This window comes from Heptranchias perlo, chromosome 6 (genome assembly GCF_035084215.1).
Source record: "Heptranchias perlo isolate sHepPer1 chromosome 6, sHepPer1.hap1, whole genome shotgun sequence".
Taxonomy (NCBI): domain Eukaryota; kingdom Metazoa; phylum Chordata; class Chondrichthyes; order Hexanchiformes; family Hexanchidae; genus Heptranchias; species Heptranchias perlo.
The window spans coordinates 56,095,137-56,114,992 of record NC_090330.1 but is presented as its reverse complement, the minus strand read 5'-3'; the positions used below and the strand labels follow the sequence as shown (position 1 = coordinate 56,114,992).

At 40.4% G+C, this 19,856-nt stretch overlaps 1 protein-coding gene across 2 annotated transcripts in view; it reads right to left on the bottom strand.

Annotated features, from left to right (window-relative positions):
* The window catches only part of fat3a (FAT atypical cadherin 3a), a 465,040-nt gene extending 448,507 nt beyond the window's left edge, over nt 1-16,533 (bottom strand). For both annotated transcript variants that reach the window (XM_067986342.1, XM_067986341.1), the window contains exon 1: nt 13,235-16,533. In XM_067986342.1, coding sequence (XP_067842443.1) covers nt 13,235-16,532 — 3,298 coding nt within the window. In that variant the 5' untranslated portion in view covers nt 16,533. The remainder of the gene's footprint in view (nt 1-13,234) is intronic.
* Nucleotides 16,534-19,856: the final 3,323 nt, after the last annotated feature.

The following is a 19,856-nucleotide window of genomic DNA, read 5'->3' as shown; positions in this document are numbered from 1 at the left end:
ACTTTTGCTACTCCCTTCCCTTTTACATACTTGTAGAAGCTCTTACAATCCGTTATTATATTTTTTGCTAGTTTACTTTCATATTCTATTTTCTCCCTTTTTATCAATTTTTTGGTCGTCCTTTGTTGGTTCCTAAAATTCTCCCAATCCCCACGCTTATTACTCTTCTTGGCAACATTGCAGGCCTCTTCTTTCAAACTAATACTCTCCTTAACTTCTTTAGTTAGCCATGGGTGGATCACTTTTCCCGTGGAGTTTTTATTTCTGAATGGAATGCATACTTGTTGAGAATACTGAAATATTTCTTTAAATGTTTGCCATTGATTTTCAACTGTCAAACCCTTTAATTTAATTTTCCAATCTACCTTTGACAACTCACCCCTCATACCAATGTAATTGGCTTTATTTAAGTTTAAGACTCTTAGTTTCTGACTTAAGTACGTTACTTTCAAATTTAACGAGAAATTCTATCATATTATGATCACTCTTCCCCAGAAGTTCTTTTACTGAGAGATTTCTATCAAACCCTCTCATTACATAATACAAGATCTAAAATAGCCTGTTTCCTGGTTGGTTCATGATGTATTTGCTCTAGGAAACAGTCGCGAATACATTCCATGAACTCGTCTTCCAAACTACCTTTGTCGATTTGATTTGCCCAGTCTATATGCAGATTTAAGTCCCCCATGATGACTGCATTTCTTTTGTTACAAGCTCCCATTATTTTATGATTAATACTCTGTCCAACGGTATTGCTACTGCTAAGGGGCCTATAAACTACTCCCACCAGTGTTTGCTGCCCCTTGTTATTTCTAATTTCCACCCATATTGGTTCTACTTCCTGATCTTGTAAGCCAAGATCCTTTCTCACCACTGCCCTTATGTCATCCTTTATTATTAGGGCTACACCCCCTCCTTTTCCATTCTGCCTGTCTTTTCTAATTGTCATATACCCTGCAATATTTATTTCCCAAGCTTGGTCATTTTGCAACCATGGGCTCGATTTTCAAAGTAAAAAATAGGTGGGTGGCGGGGGGGCATTAAAAATTACCACCCATTTCAGAGCCGCCCCCAACCCGCCCATTTCCGATTTTCACGGGGGTGGGCGACCAACCCACTCCCAGGTGGTGAGTCAGGCCTCCATTTTTCACTAATTCCGGATTTCAACCCCGGGGAGCCAGGATTCCAGGGCCTTCTGTTTTACGCCTCATGAAAGGAGGCGAGATGGCCTGAGACCAACAGGTAAGTGCCTAGAAAGGCACAGCGTGTGGGCCCAGAGGAGCAGGAGTGCTTCCCCCAGGCCCAACAAGGCTACCTGCACCGATTCCCCCACACCCTCCGACTGCGACCCCAACCCCGATCCTCCCGCGCCGACCCCCGATCCTCCCCTCAACGATCGCGGGCCCGCACGGTGACCTCCAATCCCACCTCATCCAACCGTGACTGACTCCTGATCCCACCCCACATGATTCGCGACCCCCATGCCCACTTATGCCCACCCCCCATCCATGCAAACAAAGACTTACCTGCAGACTTACTTGAAGACATCCTCTCCCTGGCTGGTTTCCCGTCCGACTGAGACCAGCCTGTCAATCAGCCGGTCAGTCAGACAGGAAACCGACAAAAATAAACATCCTTACGTCAAAATCGTATGGACATCCGGGAAACCCGTACTAATGGGTTTCCCGACCTCAAATTGACCCCCCGCCCTGTTTTAAAATCACCCCCTTGCCTCTGTATGGCTATTTGGTCAAACCCATTTATCTCTGTGCAATTAATTTATCTATCTTGTCATGAATGTTCCATGCATTCAGATAAAGAGCCTTTAATTTTGACTTATTACCATTTTTTCCTGCTTTCACCTTTCTTGTTGCACTATTATTGGTAAACTCTCTGTCCCTTCCTGCCACACTCTGCTTATCTTTACCCAAGTCACTACACTGTTCTATTGTCTTAACTTTTCTCATTAGATTTCTAAATTTCCCCTCACCTGACTTTCCCCCCCACCCTATTTTAGTTTAATGCCCTATCTACAGACCCAGTTATTCGATTAGTCAGGACACCGATCCCAGCCCGGTTTAAGTGGAGCCCGTCCCGTCGGAGCAGCTCCCTCTTTCCCCAGTACTGGTGCTAGTGCCCCATGAATCGAAACCCTTTCCTATGTTCCTATGTACCACACGCCTCTTTGAGCCATGCATTTAACTCTCTGATCCGTCTGTCTGTCCCTATGCTATTTTGCATGTGTCTCAGGTAGTAATCCAGAGATTATTACCTTTGAAGTTCTGCTTATTAATTTAAACCCTAGCTCCTCAAACTGTCTCAGTAGAACCTCATTCTTAGTTCTACCTATGTCGTTAGTTCCTACGTAGACCACGACAACTGGATCCTCCCCCTCACGCTCCAAGTTCTTTTCCAGCTGCGAGATGTCCTTAACTCTGGCACTGGGCAGGCAACACAGCCTTAGGGACTCACGGTCGCGGCTGAAGAGAACAGTGTCCGTCCCCCTGACTATACTATTCCCTAACACTACCACATTCCTTTTTACTCCCCCCACTTGAAAGGTCTCCTGTACCACAGTGCAATGGTCAGTTTGGCTATCCTCCCTGCAGTCCTTGCTCTCATCCATACAGGTAACAAGTACCTCATACCTGTTGGAGGAGCCTCAGCCCTTGACCTTGTCCAACACTAGATCCTGGGTCCCCTTACCTGACTCGCAGTCACACCCTCCTCTCCCTGAACACCAAATGATTCTAAACTAATACCTAATTTAAGGGGTGTGACTGCCTCCTGGATCAAAGTGTCCAGGTAACTCTCCTCCTCCCGGATGCATCGCAGTGTCTTCAGCTCGGACTCCAGCTCAACAACTGAGCCGAAGCTCCTTGAACTGCAGACACTTACTGCAGATGTGGTTGCAGGGGATCACGCTGCTCTCCACCAACTCACATGCTGCAGTTACGACACACCACCCGCCCTGCCATCGCTTGTTGAACCAGAATTTATTTATATATTTTATAGAGTTTGTTAACTCAAAGTCAACAAGTCACCCGGTCCAGATGGGATGCATCCTAGGTTGCTGAGGGAAGCTAGGGTGGAGATAGCAGAAGCTCTGACCACAATCTTTTAATCTTCCTTGGATATGAGAGTAGTTCCAGAGGACTGGAGCATTGCAAATGTTACAACCCTGTTCAAAAAAGGGGAGAGGGCTAAACCTGGTAACTACAGACCAATCAATCTAACATCACTGGTGCAAGAACTAATAAAAACCATTGTCAAGACCAAATTAATTCTCACTTGGAGAAGCATGGGTTAATAAGGGACAGCCAGCACGGATTTGTTAAAAATAAATCGTGTCTGACTAACTTGATTGAGTTCTTTGATGAAGTAACAGAGATGAAGGTAGTGCTTTAGATGTTGCATTTATGGACATTCAAAAGGCATTTGATAAAGTAACAAACAAGAGACTTATTTGGAAAATAGAAGCACATGGTATTAAAGGGACGAAGGTAACTTGGGTACGTAATTGGCTAAGGGATAGGAGGCAGAGAGTAGTGGTGAACGGATGTTTTTCTGACTGGAGAGAAGTATGCAGTGGGGTCCCCCAGGGGTCGATATTAGGACCATTACTTCTCTTATATATAAATGACCTGGACTTGGGTATAGGGAGGACAATTTCAAAGTTTGCTGATGATATAAAACTTGGCGACATAGTAAATAATGAGTAGGATAGTAGCAGACTTCAGGAGGACATAGACAGACTGGTGAAATGGGCAGAAACATGGCAGATGCAATCAAATGCAGGTAAGTATGAAGTGATGCACTTTGGGAGGAACAACATGGAGAGGCAGTATAATCTAAATGGTTCTATTTTGAAGGGGATGCAAGAGCAGAGGGACCTGGGGTTACATATTCACCAATCTTTGACGATGCAGGGCAAGTTGATATGGTGGTTAAGGGATACTTGGCATTGTAAATAGGGGCATTGAATACAAAAACAAGGAAGTAAACGGGTAGTAAGAGGAGGGGTGGGGCCAATTAGGGACCAAAAAGGAGATCTACTCATGGAGGTAGAGGGCATGGCTGAGGTACTAAATGAGTACTTTACCAAGGAAGGAGATGCTGTCAGAGCCTCATTAAAGGAAGATGTAGTTGAGATACTGGATGGGATAAAAATTGAGGAATGAGAAAGGCTAGCTGTACTTAAAGTAGATAAGTCACCAGCTCCGGATGGGATGCATCCTAGGTTGCTGAGGGAAGTAAGGATGGAAATTGCGGAGGTACTGGCCATAATATTCCAAACATCCTTAGATACAGGAGTGGTGCAAGGAGGACTGGAGAATTGCAAATGTTACACCCTTGTTCAAAAAAGGGTGTAAGGATAAACCCAGAAACTACAGGCCAGTCAGTTTAACCTCTGTGGTGGGGAAACTATTAGAAACGATAATCTGGGGCAGAATTAACAGTCACTTGGACAAGTGTGGATTGATTTGGGAAAGCCAGCACGGATTTGTTGCAGGCAAATTATTTTTAACTAACCTGATAGAGTTTTTGATGAGGTAACAGAGGGTAGATGAGGGCAAGGCAGTTGACGTGGTGTATATGGACATTCAAAAGGCGTTTGATAAAATGCCGCATAATAGGCTTGTCATTAAGATTGAAGCCCATGGAATAAAAGGGGCGGTAGCAGCATGGATACAGTATTGGCTCAGTGACAGGAAACAGAGAGTAGTGGTGAACAGCTGTTTTTCGGACTGGAGGGAGGTGTACAATGGTGTTGCCCAGAGGTCGGTACTAGACCATTGTTTTTCTTGATATATATTAATAACTTGGACTTCGATGTACAGGGCACAATCTCCAAATCTGCAGGTGACATAAAACTTGGAAGGGTAGTGAACAGTGAGGAGGATAGTGATAGACTTCAAGAGGATATAGACAGGCCGGACACATGGCAGATGAAATTTAACGCAGAAAAATGCGAAGTGATACGTTTCGGTAGGAAGTATGAGGAAAGGCAATAGAAACTAAAGGGCACAATTCTAAAAGCGGTACAGGTACAGGTACAGAGAGATCTGGGGATATATGTGTACAAATCGTTGAAGGTGGTAGGGCAGGTTGAGAAAGCGGTTAAAAAAGCATACGGGATCCTGGGCTTTATAAATAGAGGCATGGAGTACAAAAGCAAGGAAGTCATGATGAACCTTTATAAAACACTGGATCGGCCACAACTGGAGTATTGTGTCCAGTTCTGCGCACTGTGCTTCAGGAAAGATGTGAAGGCCTTAAAGATGCTGAAGAGATTTATTAGAATGATTTCCAGGATGAGGGACTTTAGTTACGTGGATAGAATGGAGAAGCTCGGGTTGTTCTCCTTGAAACAGACACGGTTGCGAGGAGATTTGATAGAGGTATTCAAAATCATGAAGGGTCTAGACAGAGTAGATAGAGAGAAGCTGTTCCCATTGACAGAAGGGTCAAGAACCAAAGGACACAGATTTAAGGTGACCAAAGGTGACATGAGGAAAAACTTTTTCACACAGCGAGTGGTTGGTTAGCATCTGGAATGCACTGCCCGAGGGGGTGGTGGAGGCAGATTCAATCATGACTTTCAAAACGGAACTCGATAAGTACTTGAAAGGAAAAAAATTGCAGGGCTACGAGGACAGGGCAGGGGAGTGGGGCGAGCTGGATTGCCCTTGCATAGAGCCGGCACGGACTCGATGGGCCAAATGGCCTCCTTCCATACTGTAACCTTTCTATGGTTCCATGCTAAACCTTTACAAATCACTGGTTAGGCTTCAGCTGGAGTATTGTGTAAAATCTGGGCACCACACTTTAGGAAGGCCTTGGAGAGAGTACAGAGGAGATGTACCAGGATGATGCCACGGATGAGGGGCTTCAGTTACATGGAGAGATTGGAGAAGCTGGGATTGTTCTTCTTACAGCAGAGAAGATTAGGGGGTGACCTAACGGAGGTATTCAAAATAACGAGGGGTTTTGATAGTGCAAGTAGGGAGAAATGGTTTCCTCTGGCAAGTGGGTCAATAACCAGAGATCACAGATTTAAAATAATTGGCAAAAGAATGAGAGGGGAAATAAGGAAAAAATTTTTCACACAGGAGGGTTGTTAAGATCTGGAACATACTACCTAAAAGGGTGGTGGAATCAGATTCCATAGGAACTTTCAAAAGGCAATTGGACAATGTACTTGGAGAACTAATTTGCAGGGTTATAGGGGAAAAATCTGGGGTGTGGGACTAAATTGGACAGCTCTTCCAAAGAGCCGGCACAGGTACGACAGGTTAAATGGCCTCCTTCTGTGCTGTAAGATTCTATGATTCTATTTTGATTTGGGATATTTGCCCACTGAAACAGAGCAGGGTAAGTTGGGGATCTATTAGACGTTTTAAAAAAGGTCAACAGTGAAAGATTGCTTCCACTGACTGATGAATCAGTAACAAGCAAGCATAAATTCAGGATCAGTACATGAAGAACGAAGGGGAAAGTCAGAAGAATTTTTTTTTACACACAATGGATTATAGAACATGGGATGCTAATCACAAATGGCTCATGAGGCAAAAGACCAATATCATTTAAAAGGAAATTGGATAAGTATTTGAAAAGGATATCCCCGATTTTAACTCGGGAATGAGAATCAGCAGTGTGGAAGCCGAAGTGGGTGGCGTTCCATCTGGGCCCCCGGAATGTGAGGCACAAAAGATTTTAATTCCTGAGCCTCATTTGCATGCCTCCTCACTGACTCCAAGCCAAAGCCAGTGGGAATTACATCAACACCGGCAGGCGGGAATGCAAATTCGCAGGGTGCCGGCAGGGCCAAACAACAGCAATCCGAGAAGTTAATTGATGGGGTGGGGGGGGGGGGGGGGGGCGTGCGGGGAGAGATTGGCAAAGTTCACCATCTGGAGATTCTCACGGGGCCAAGTGCAGCACTTAAAATGGAGTTAAAATGGCATGCGCACCCTGATGACCTCAGCACGGTGTGATTTTGTCATCAGATCTCCTCTCCTCTGAGGTAGGTGGCCTTCCTGTGCCTGATTTTGGGTAGGTTAAGATCGTGGTGTGGTGGGAATGGGTTGGGACGCAGTATGAAGCCCTACCCACCATCTTAACCCTCTAGCCACACCGTTCCCAACCGGCGGACAGGGCTAAAATACCCCCTGAACACTATAAAAAGATTCAGGGAAATAGGAGTAGACAACAACAACTCACCTTTAATGGTGAAAAAAGTCTAAAGGTGCTTCACAGAGGTGTAATCCAAATATTGGATGCCAAACTAAAGAAGGAGATTTTAAAACAGACGCTTGAACAAAGAGCTGGGTTTTAAAGCAATCGTAAAGGCAGAGACTGAGGTGCAGAGGCAGACAGGTTTGGAAGGGAATTCCAAAGTATGGGACCTAAGGGGGTAAAGCACAGGTCCCACAATTGGCAGGAGGAAGAGGGGTTCCACAAGTGGGGAGGAGTTGGAGGAACAGAGCTCGGGGGGAATGTTGTAAGGCTGAAGGAGGTTATGGAGATATGGAAGCTATGAAGGGATTTAAACTGATTAATTGCCAGACCATACAGACAGTTGTAGCCAACTCGACTGCGGTAATTGGTTAACAATAAGGAAAAGCTTGCCCTTTCCATATCTAATCTGTGGCCACACACACTATCTTCGAATGTAATTAAAGACATCAAAGAAAAGAAACTCAAAGATACCCTATTTACATACTATTAGCCAGGGAATATGCATATTCCAAATGACTGCTTAGGTTCAGTCAGTGCAGAGCAATCACAAATACAAACCCCTATAAAAAAATATTAAAAGCAGAGTTATAAAATTAAAAAAATCCATCAGAGTTACATTTGGTAGAATTTCCTTTTAATTACAAAATTCTTGTGCATGTCGACATTGAAATCCCTTGCCATTCATTCTGTGGTAGCTTTTGGAGCTGGTAGACAGAGAAGAACAGAACCATGTGTTCCTCAGCCGTGTCTCAGTGGGTAGCACTCTCGCCTCTGAGTCAGAAGGTTGTGGGTTCGAGTCGCACTGCATTGTTGGAAGTGCCATCTTTCGGATGAGACGTTAAACCGAGGCCCCGTCTGCCCTCTCAGATGAACATAAAAAAATCCCATGGCTCTATTTCAAAAAACAGGGGAGTTCTCCTTGGTGTCCTGGCCAATATTTATCTCCCAACCAGCACGTTAAAAAAATTATCTCGTCATAATAACATTGCTGTTTGTGGGACCTTGCTGTGCACAAATTGTCTGCAGTGTTTCCTCCATTACAACAATGACTAGATTTCAAAAAAGTACTTCATTGGATGTGAAGTGCTTTGGGACGTCCTGAAGTCATGAAAAGAGCAATATAAATGCAAATCAATCTTTCCTTCTCAGACAAGCTACACCTCTGCATACCAGCTCACACCAGTAGGCTGGAGAGTAGCCATGTTCTTGGGTGTGCAGGATTTAGGACTGTCATGCCTGCATAGCAGCCATGATCAACAAACTTCAGATGTGGTTCAGGTGTCACAGCAAGGTGGGCCTTGACCAACTCATGGAAGCGACACATGGGCTAAGATCAAGTTATCAAATGCCTCAAGAGCACTTTCCACACAAGAAAGAAAAATGAAAGGGAAAGAGGGGAAGAAAAAGGAAACGAAAAAGGGGGAATCCTCATTGTAAAGGGCTTACTAGCTAATTAATTACTTTTTGAAGTGGCATCACTTATGTAGGCTGCAGCCAATTTTGTGCACAAGATCCGACAAACAGCAATAAGATAACCCCTCATCCGAAAGACAACACAGTACTCCTGTCAGCACAGTACTGAAGAGTCGGCTTAGATTTAGCTCAGTGTCAATTTTTGTCTGATTACGCCCCTGTGAAGCACCTTGGGACATTTTACTACGTTAAAGGAATTACATAAATGTACGTTGTTGATGTCCTGCAGTGGGGCTTGACCCACAATCTTCTGACACAGAGGCAAGAGTGCTACCAATAGATAGACAGATGGTAAGGAAGGAAGAATTGTTCTCAAGATGAACTAACCCACCTCATAATGACCAGTTAAAAATTGGCAGTGGCCCCAGGAGAAATAATCCAGCTGCTCAGACAGTTGGTGCAAGATTTGGGAAGGAAAAATTCAAATTCCCCTTTTACTCAGGCAATCACATCACAAGCCATTCTATTTACTCTAAGTCTTGCGATAATCAACACAAGAGCTTCCAATTATTTCTCTCTAGCCACAAAATTCTCAAAATATTCCTTCCATCTATGAACAGCTATTGGGGATTCTTTGGTGTCACATGCTTACTGTAGAGAGCCACCTGAAGTCTGGATGATTTATTTAGAAAGAAGTTGTGCTGACAATAGAGAAAGGTTAAGGTAAATTACTTTCGAGCAATCTCACAGTAATGGATCAACTGCTTAAATGGATGATATTTAAAATCAACCTAAAAAGGAAAATAAGATACAGATTGCAGTAAGGTGATTTTATTTTTAATATACAGAATGGCTTAGAAAACATTTCTGGGCAAATGCAAGTTCTGCCAATAATGTAACAGCTGTGTTTTCAAATTTATTCAATTTGAAAGAGGTACTTTGCACTAAATATTACAGTATTACGCCAGAAAATGTGACATTAAGTGCCAGAAATTTGCCAAAACACTATTCAGCACTGAGCTGTGTGATTGAATCCAGACATCATCAATGAAATAAAAAAACAGCTGCCATCACAAATTGGCACAGCACTTTTCCTTCTGGGTGTTATATTAAACTCTTTTTAAGTCAGTAATGGTTTTCTAATACTCAGGCATTGATTACTTGAGTCCAAAATTCTCCTAACCTCTAAGTATGAATAAGAGAAACCTCCAGCTAATATGACTGGTTTGGTGACTTAAGAAAGTCACAACATTTATTTCTAAAATTTGCAAGATGTGCCACTTTGTATTGGTTTTTCATTTTTAAAATCGCACACAAAAAACTACTTCTAAACTACAGCTTTCCTTCATTTCAATTCCGGAGTTCAAATTTATATCATTCAACGTCTGCGGTCTCGCTTTTTATTAATCCTGAGCTCCTGAAAATACCAGTCAAAAAGTCCAACAGGTATGCAACACCACCGCATTACAAACCATCTAAAAGCAACACAAACAGATTTCTGAAACTTGCCCCTTGGTACCCCAGTACAATTTCTCTAAGTCCTTCTGTGTTTTCAACAACCGCCAGGATCAATATTGCGAGATTTATGTTCAACACTGCATTAAAGTATCAACCTGATCTGCACACATTGAGCAATTTGACAGATATATCCTGTGCCAATATGTACTACAAAAAACCAACACATGACAAGAAGCATCTTCCAAAAGTGATTCAAGATTTTTTGAATGGAAAAAAAAGCCCCTTAACTGAAAATCACCTTTAAGGGTTTCAACTTTTTGTTTTTTTCATTCACAATCTGCTTCTTCTCCCTACCAAGAACCATGCAATCAGTAGTCATGCTTTTGCCTCCGAGTCAGAAGTTCATTGGTTCAAGCCCCACTCCAGATACTTGAGCACACAATCTAGGCTGATGCTTTAGTGCAGTACTGAGGGAGTACGTCCCTGTCAGAGGTGCTGTCTTTTGGATGAGGTGTTAAATCGAGGCCCCGGTTGCCTTCTCAGGTGGATGTAAAAGATCGCATGGCACTATTCGAAGAAGAGCAGAGGAGTTCTCCCGGTGTTCTAGCCATTATTTATCCCTCAATCAACATCACTAAAACAGATTATCTGGTCATGTATCTTGTGTATCTCTCTGCTGTTTTTGGGACCTTGCGGTGTGCAAATTGGCTGGCACATTTCTCTACCTTACAACAGTGACTACACTTCAAAAGTACTTCGTTGGCCATAAAGCACTAAGGGAAGTCCTGAGGTTGTGAAAGGTGCTATATAAATGCAAATCCTTTCCTTTTTCCTTCGCACGATATTGAAATTTGACTTGATTATCTCACCAAGCCTAAACCTCACACTGCTGTTAACCTGAGCGAACATGCAAAGCAATTTCCATGTTTCTGCACTCCTTCAGATTTCTTTCAAAATGGCTCCAGATTTGATGGATTAACAATAATGTATAAAATGATTTGGGATGTCCTGAGGATGTAAAAGTAGCTATTATAAATGCAAGTTTGTTCTTTCTTTCATTACAATAGCAAGCTATTGGACATACCTGAAAAAAAACACAGTAACACTCTTTTCATGTCATTCAAAAAAAACAGTCCATACTATTGTTTAAGTAAGTATAAATGGTTTGTGAGGCAAAAACGTACAGAAATGAAAACAGACATTACCACCTAAACATTAAGCTTCTTCCACCTAGTAATTTTCAATATGGTTTCCTAAACCCCAGAATATATAGTGAGCTCAGTGCAGCTCCACATCCTGCCATCTTCGAGGGTGGTAAAGAAACTAAACTTACAAAATGTCCGATTTTAATCAGTATTAGGACTGTACTTTATATTAGTATAAAGACTAAATAGCCACATAGATCACTGCTCAAATAAAATTTTTGAAGGCTATAGTTTTTATACTGAACTCTGCAAACAATCAAGAATAGTTTAATAATATTTATACCAACGTCATGACTGATCATAAAATATAAATGGAATCTGGCTTTGAATAAAATGTGAGTATAAAAATTCCAAATCTCCTTAAAGCTTCAAGATATACCTTGCATTTTGTAGAGAAAATTTAAAGAATCAAAGCTCGGCATGAATCATGGAACTTTGAAAGAACTCAATATAACAATTTTGATTTTGGCATTCCTTCTTACTAATCCACTGGGATATTCTTTGCTGAAGAACTGTGCACAAGCCAAGCCCTAGGTCTTAAGTAGACTGACAGAACAACTGCACAAACAGTAAATAAAAAGCTGTCAAAGTACAGGTCACAGTAATTTAATATGCCACATACTGCTTTTCATCTCAGGCCAATTGAGTGACTGTTCAGTATTTAAGTACTTAAAAACAGGAAGAAATCCAAACAGACTGTTTACAGGAAAACTTTCGACACAATGCTACTAACAATTCATTAAACAGTCCAAAACATTTTATTAAAATACTAATTTAAAGTATAAAAATGTTATACATCTTTGGTTTGTTTCATAGTATGGTTTGCAAAGCTTACATCAGTACTAAAGCATATGTTAACCTCATAATGTCAAGGGCATACTGCATAACAAAACTCAGCTTCACAGTGGAGGAATAGCTCTTTGTCAAAAAAAAATCATGAAATAACTAACCACTACTGGCTAATATCATCAAAAAGAACTGTTAAATTCAGTGGTTTTTGAGTTTCAGATTTTTGCTCATAAAACTCCAAGTACAACTGCACAACTTGCAAATCATAATTTTGCCTTTAAGTTTGAATGAGTGTTGAGCCAGAATGAACCATTACTTCAACAATAACATATGTTTATTGGAATAAGCACTAAAAAAAAAGTCAAACTGAATGTGCATAATACCTAACCTGTAAGATAAGCCTCAAGTGTGCATTATAGCCTTTGTTTAATCTTCTGTGTCACACCAGGAACTTTCATGGATTTTGAGGACACCTGAGCAGGCCTTTGTTGTACCTTGGTTCCCTTTTTTCTACTGATTATGCATATCAAATGCAATGTTCAATAGCAAGTATTTATACATATTACATCATGCCTATTACAATCACAGTTGCTTAGAATTAAGCAAAAGTCTCTACACTGCACCATATACTATGGAGCAGTGCTGAACGATTACTGGACATAGTAAATGCGGACTAACAATTTAATGTGAGCAAATATCCATTAACACTAAGACATTTTAAAGGATTAATAATACCCAACAACACAAGTAAACAGGAACTTTACAAGACAGATCGTATGCTCCTTTCTAATCAACAGATAATCTGCAAGATTTAACTTACTTTTCTCCCAGATGCTCTTGCACAACAATTTGAAATATTGTACTTTTGGTCTATATTTAAATAATTACTACTTAGTCTGATATCATTTACAGGCAACTTCAAAAAAAAGTGCTGAAAAAAAACATGTACTACTTATTGTTATGCAAGTATTTGAATATTTTGTAGCAGTTCACACAAATATTTGATTATCTTGTAGCAGATTATGAATTACATTTAATCTAAATTAGCTAAGAAATCAATTTTCCATAGTTTACATGCCATGCAAGATATATTATAAAAGATCTTCAACTTTTGAGCACAGACCTACCTGTGTCCTCGTTTACAGTGAAACGTCCAAGGCCACTGCCATCCCGGATGGAGTACTGAATATCGCCATCCCTTCCATCATCATCATCTTTTGCTGCCACCTGCAGAACACTTGTCCCAATTGGAACATTTTCCTTCACTGATGCCATCTTAGCAAACTCTGAAAACTGTGGTGCATAAAGATTTTCATTCACATCAACTACTTCAATTTCTATAAAGGATACTGAAGACAAGGATATCGGCCGAGCTTTATCTTTAGCACGAATTGTCAGGTTGTACATCTGCTGTTTCTCAAAGTCGAGCTCTTTTGACAGGCGTACAGCTCCACTGGTTCTGTCAATTTCAAACTTTCCATTATAATCATTTCCCAAAGAATAGCGTACCTGGCCACCCAAGCCAAGGTCAGGATCATGAGCTTCAAGCCACGTTACCACAGCACTGACAGGCATATCTTCGAGTACCTTAACAAAGTAACTCGAGGGAACAAAACGGGGAGCATTGTCATTAACATCAGCAAAAATAATCTTCAATGCCACCACAGAATACTGTTGACCATTCTCAGCTTGATCACGGGCTTCTATTTTTAAAGTACAGTTTGTAATTAATTCCCGATCAAGCAACCCAGTCACATAAACAATGCCAGTTGAGGCATTAATAGCAAATTGGTGGGTGTTTGTTAATACTGTATAAATTACTTCACTGTTACGGCCCAGATCTTTATCCGTGGCCTCAATCTGAACTACTTCTGTACCGATCACTGTATCTTCTGGAATGTTAACGAAGTAACGTTCCTGCAAAAACTGAGGCTTGTTATCATTAGCATCCTGGATATGGACGGTCATCAGTCTCCAAGCACACTTTGGGGGAGACCCCAAGTCATAAATGGTGATGTTAAGAATGTATTTATCAGTTGATTCACGATCCATTGGCATCAGAATTGTTAGCCATCCTGTTTCCATTTCAATGTTAAAACAACTATCGGTATTGCCATCAGAGATGGTGTATACAACTTTGCCATTGAAGCTACTATCTGCATCAGAAGCGGTGATCTTAACAATAGTACTGCCAACCGGAAGGTCTTCCTTGACGGCTATTTCAGAAGGAAAGGAATTATCAAACTGTGGAGACTGCCTGTTAATCGAATAGAGGTCAAGGAACAAGTCCTCCATCTTTGATTTGTTGTTTACTTTAGCCCTTTTGAGCAACTTTTCAGTTAGTTTCTGAGCAGCCCCCGTTTCTCTGCATGCATAGTTCTTTGCAGTCAGCTTACCATGCACCAAAGAAATATTAAGAAACATAGGATCAGCAAAGTTCTCTCCATCCGTAGCTGTTATCTGAAGTGAAAAGAGTCCATCTTTTGGATTTGCTCTATTCAATGCTTTCGTTAAGAAAAGCACACCAGAGTCAGAATTTAGTTCAAAGAATCCAAGCTCATTGCCAGATATGATCCTGTATTTTACCAATTCCAGTTCATCAACATCAATGGCCGAAACAGCAGTTATTTGTTCACCAACAGGAAACTCATGTGAAATCACTCCTCGACAGTCCACTTTTTCAAACAGGGGTTTATTGTCATTAACGTTTTCCACATATACGGTGACATTTACCTCACTCTCACGTCGATAAGGTGAACCCCAGTCTGAGGCCCGGACAAAAAGCCTGTAACTCTGAGGTGAAGACTCAAAATCTAGCTGTTCACTTGTGCTGATGACACCAGTAAATTGGTTTATTATAAAAGGTAATGGATTCAAGCTGCCGATACTGTATGTTACGTATCCATTTTCTCCTTGATCATTGTCAGTGGCAGAAACAACTAAAAAACTGCTACCAATAGGCATGCTCTCATTGATAAATGCCTCATATGATTGGTGGTGAAATTCTGGGGTGTGATCATTGGCATCTTCGATCTTTATGATGACTCGTACTTTCATTTCATTGACATTGTTCATCACTTCTAACACAAAACGTTCTCTTTCAAGGATGCTTATATGCTGTGCTGTGGTGATCAGACCAGTTTGGGGATTAATGTGGAAATGATCAGCATCTTCAGTTGCACTAAGTTTATATTCCACATTGTGTGGTTCAGGCTTTAGCTTAACAGCAACAACAACTACTCCAGGAGGAGCAAATTCATTCAGTTCCACTTCATAGGCATCTTCTTCAAAAGTTACCCGGCTTTCATTTTCCTCAAGATTTCCAATATGTACAATTTTCACTGCAGAGAATTTCTGAGGGGTTCCCTTATCTTTTGCTTGAAGGGTTAGATTATAGCCATAGGGAAAGTCTTCCCAGTCCACTGTCTTTGCTACCTTTATCCTATATTCCCTGCCTCCTAACCCAGTTCTAACAAGGTAAAACTGTTCTAAAGGATCGCCTGCCACAATGGTTATTGATTCAATTTCCCCATTAATTCCGTCATCCATGTCATCTACAGTCACAATGGCATAGGTAGGATCACTGTCCATCAAGGAGGGAATGTGAGTCACCACGCTTAGGGTTGGTGCATGTTCATTAATCCTATCAATATGAATGACTAGCTTTGCCGTACTGCTGACCCCATTGTTCCCATAAAGTTTCATTCCACGATCCACTGCTAAAACCTCCAGGTCATATTGGTTTTTTTCATCATAATTCAATCTGCCACTTAGGGAGACTACTCCACTAGTTGGATGAACAGCAAAAATGTCAACTCTATCTTTAAAATAATAATAAAATTCGCCATTTGATCCAATATCTGCATCAGTTGCAGTCACTTGCGCAATACTGGTTCTCAATGGTGTGTTTTCAGGAATTGTTACGGAATATGTCGTTGGAGAAAATAAAGGCCGTAAGTCATTCATATCCAAAACCTGAATATTCACTTTTGTCCATGCCTCCATGGCTTCCCCTCTAATTGCAGCTTTCACAATAAGCAAATAGTGGTTTTGAACTTCCCTGTTTAATATAGCAGAATTGCCACCTTTAGTCCTTATCCTGAGGAAACAGAAATCACCAAGTAAAACTTCTTCTGCTTTGAAGAAGCTGTCCTCATCTCCAGAAATAATCCTGTATTTGATGTCCCACGAAGGATCAGTCACGCTTATCCCCATTTTAACTTTACTGTTGGCATAGGTCCTTGCAGCAGAGTTCTCGTAAATAGTGGCATTGTACAGGGAATGTGTAAATTGGAAGGTTGCAGGCAATGCTGGTTCTTGAAATTGGTGACCCTGACAACCACAACCAAAGAGCTGGAATTGCAGGAGGGCGAGGCAGAGGAAGGAAAGTGGCAAGCCTGCCCCACAGCCCATATTTAGATCCATCCCATCATTCTTCCATCCTAACATTTAGAGATGGGAAAAAAAGAAAGGTTATGAACAAGGGAAATTTACACAATGGCTATTTTATTGTCAAAAACCACATTTCTACTTAGAACTTTGACCTTCTGACCAAAAGGGGTGGTAATCTACTAATTACTCATTTAATCAACAAGATTGATGGGGGCTTAAAAAATGTGCTTTAACCAGAGGATGAACAACAGTGCAATCACTAAACACTCTGCAATTATTAGAGTTTTTCAACAGAAGTTCACATGTAAGTATTGGCTAAAATAGAAGATCGGCTTTATGGGAATTATTTGTTGTCTTTTAATTATTGTTAACATAAAAGAATCTTCTGAGGATGCTTTCTTTTTTCAAAACAGAGGCCTGAATGTTCTGTTGAAATTGGGGACTAAATATTCAATTGCCCATATTGGTTGTGACTTCCAGACACATTTTCCTGAATTTTAAATGTGACTGCAGCCCTCATTCAAATATATTTCAGTGATCTATAAACACTTGCTATTTTTAAAAAGGTAAAAAATAATAATTGATGAATATCACAGTAAAAAGATCATAGGTCAATAAACAATGCAATTTACTCTTTGAAATATACAAATAAAATGGAAAATTAGCAGAATTTATACACTTTGTGTTGAGTATTTGAAGTGGCAAATGCAATCAGGACATAAAACGTTTCCATCATTACAGTTTATGTAATTGAATCATACGCATGGACTCTCATTCATGCTAAGTATCAAGTGGGGTAAATATATATACCAGTACAATGGTTTTACAAAGTAACTATTTGAAAAACATTTGAAAGACACCATGCTGGCACCAATCTCATTCCTTCATTGATTAACTAACAATGTTCATTATTAATTTGCATTTTAACAGCAGACTACAATAACTGATCCTTCCCCAATGGTGTTAAATAGACACGCCAATGCAAGTTACTGGTAGCCGAGTTTATTTTGTCCCAGACACCAGAAGGCAGATAGTACTGGTATGTTTTTATTGTGTACATTACAGATGGTCAATAATTCTACAGCTGTTAAATTAATCTTCTTGCAAAATAGAAAGGTTTAATGTGATGCTACAAGAAAACACTGTTTGCAAGCATGTTAAACTTTCTTGCCTAATTCAGTAAATGCATATGTTGAAAATTAATTATTGTTTTTGAGCTACAACTACCTAGTAATTTATCATGTATTTACAATTTGTAAGGGATTCTGAGAAGTTTAGTTCAATTGAAATTGATATAAAACATAAAAACTGCAGAGAGGGAAGAAGGTTTAGCTTAAAGCAGATCACAAGATAGTTACAAATAAGGAATTTTTTTCAGCCCATTTTAGCTCACCATTTTGTAATACCTTAAGTTCTCTCCCCATCCCCTCCCCCTCACCCCAACAACATAGCATGCAACAGTTTCTTAAATGATTTCAAGGTTTTTGCCTCATCTTGAACATGAAAACAATTTTACTTAAAATACTGTTAAAATAGCAAAGAATTCATTTACACTAAACTGTGAAGATCACGCAGTTACATTAAAACAAAATCTTTCATTCTGTCAATATATACATCTATTTGCAAAACAATATACATTAAAAAACACACAGTAGATGTCCTTTGCGAAGAAGAAAAACATGGTGCTATTTTGAATTACAAGACGACTTTGACCTCCACAGTCTGCACATATAAAATATATATTATCCACAAAAGAGAACTTACCTTGCTATTTTTTTTGGAGAAAAAAAGACTAACACTGATTCATTCCAAGCCCAAACATTCCCTTCTTACTTATCCAGAACTCTCAGCAACCAGTTTATCTAAAACGTGTTAGCATAAATCTGGAACTGACCACTATCTCCAGTACTGCTACACTAATCCAACCATTCACTTAATTCATTCACTAGTTTCCCTGCTAAAGTCACCAATTGGCACCGTTCCCACTGCAGTTCTTGGTTCTGGGAGAATGCCAGACAAGGTCCCTATTGCAGCTGTACAGAGTTGATGCGGTGCTGTAGTTATAGCAAGTGTCAGCACAATAGTAGCACTGATAGAATGAGTTAATGAAACAATATACACAGAGCGTTGTTAGAAATGTTGCTAATGACATTTCAACTTTCATACTACTGGTTATACTACACACATTTTGAAACAGTGCCATGTCATCAGTTTTCCAAAACTGGACCCAAAAGTGATGCACATTCATGCCTAACTTGCTGAAGGATTTCCAAATGAGGTACATCAAAGTGGTGGTCTGGGAGTGATTTGTTGGCTTCAGACTCAGTACATCCAAGCTACTTTCAGTTGGACAAGTCAGATGGACAGTGAAGCAGCCATTGTGCTGCTGGAAGACCCCAAAAAACGACACACAGCAGAAAGTCTTAGTGGGATCTTTTCATCTTTTAGTTGTGATGAGAGTTGAACTGAAATCCAACAGGCAAATGAGTGATGCTAAAGGGAATGCTTTAAATGGAACTGTACAAATGAGAGCAATGGGTTTGTGTTCTAGGAAAGAATCATCATTTGGGAGACAATCTGCTCCTTTTTCAAATAAGAAGGATAAAATATGACATCACCATGCAGTGTTTAGCATTGTGCAGGCAGCACATGTTCAAACCTTCAAGGCCACTCCTCCCAATGCTCATCTGCATGGCCAGTTTAACTGGTATGACACACAAAAATTCACTGAGGTGGAATCAAAGCATAGAACTGATGGAAAGCTAGCATATAGATGATGAATTGGAAATATAGTTGAGTCTCAAGCAGTTGAAGCATTACAAATAGTTTAATCATTGTATAATATACGTAATTGTATAATAAGTAACTTGTCTGACTTTAAACAAACAGAAAAATATATCTATCTCATGCAGCATTTTTTCTGTAATTTCATTTATAGTGCAAAACGTTTAAATGAATAATGATTTTGCCAAGTAATTTCATTCAGTTAACCATTTTATTCTTTTATCCGCTTTATCTGTTGTATCAAGTTTGGCAAGAGGCTAACAATGGAATGCAAACTGGTTGCAATTATAGTATAGTCCCCGCCACTTAAAACGTCCACGTTTAAAACAGGCAGTCACAGACCAAAAAGCGAAATCCTTTACCAGCTTACATTAACTTCAATTTCAAAGTTGCCGGTTATAGAGTCACTAATGCTCCCTTTATTTCGGGGCAGAAACAGCTGCCGGCCAGTGTTTCACTGGAAAGTAAGCCGATGATTGATGTCGGCAGTGCAGATTATGGGTGCTCCTGTGACAAATTGTTTTCTTTTCCAGTCACTTGTCTGTGCCGGCTCTGGTGAACTCCGCCAGGCTT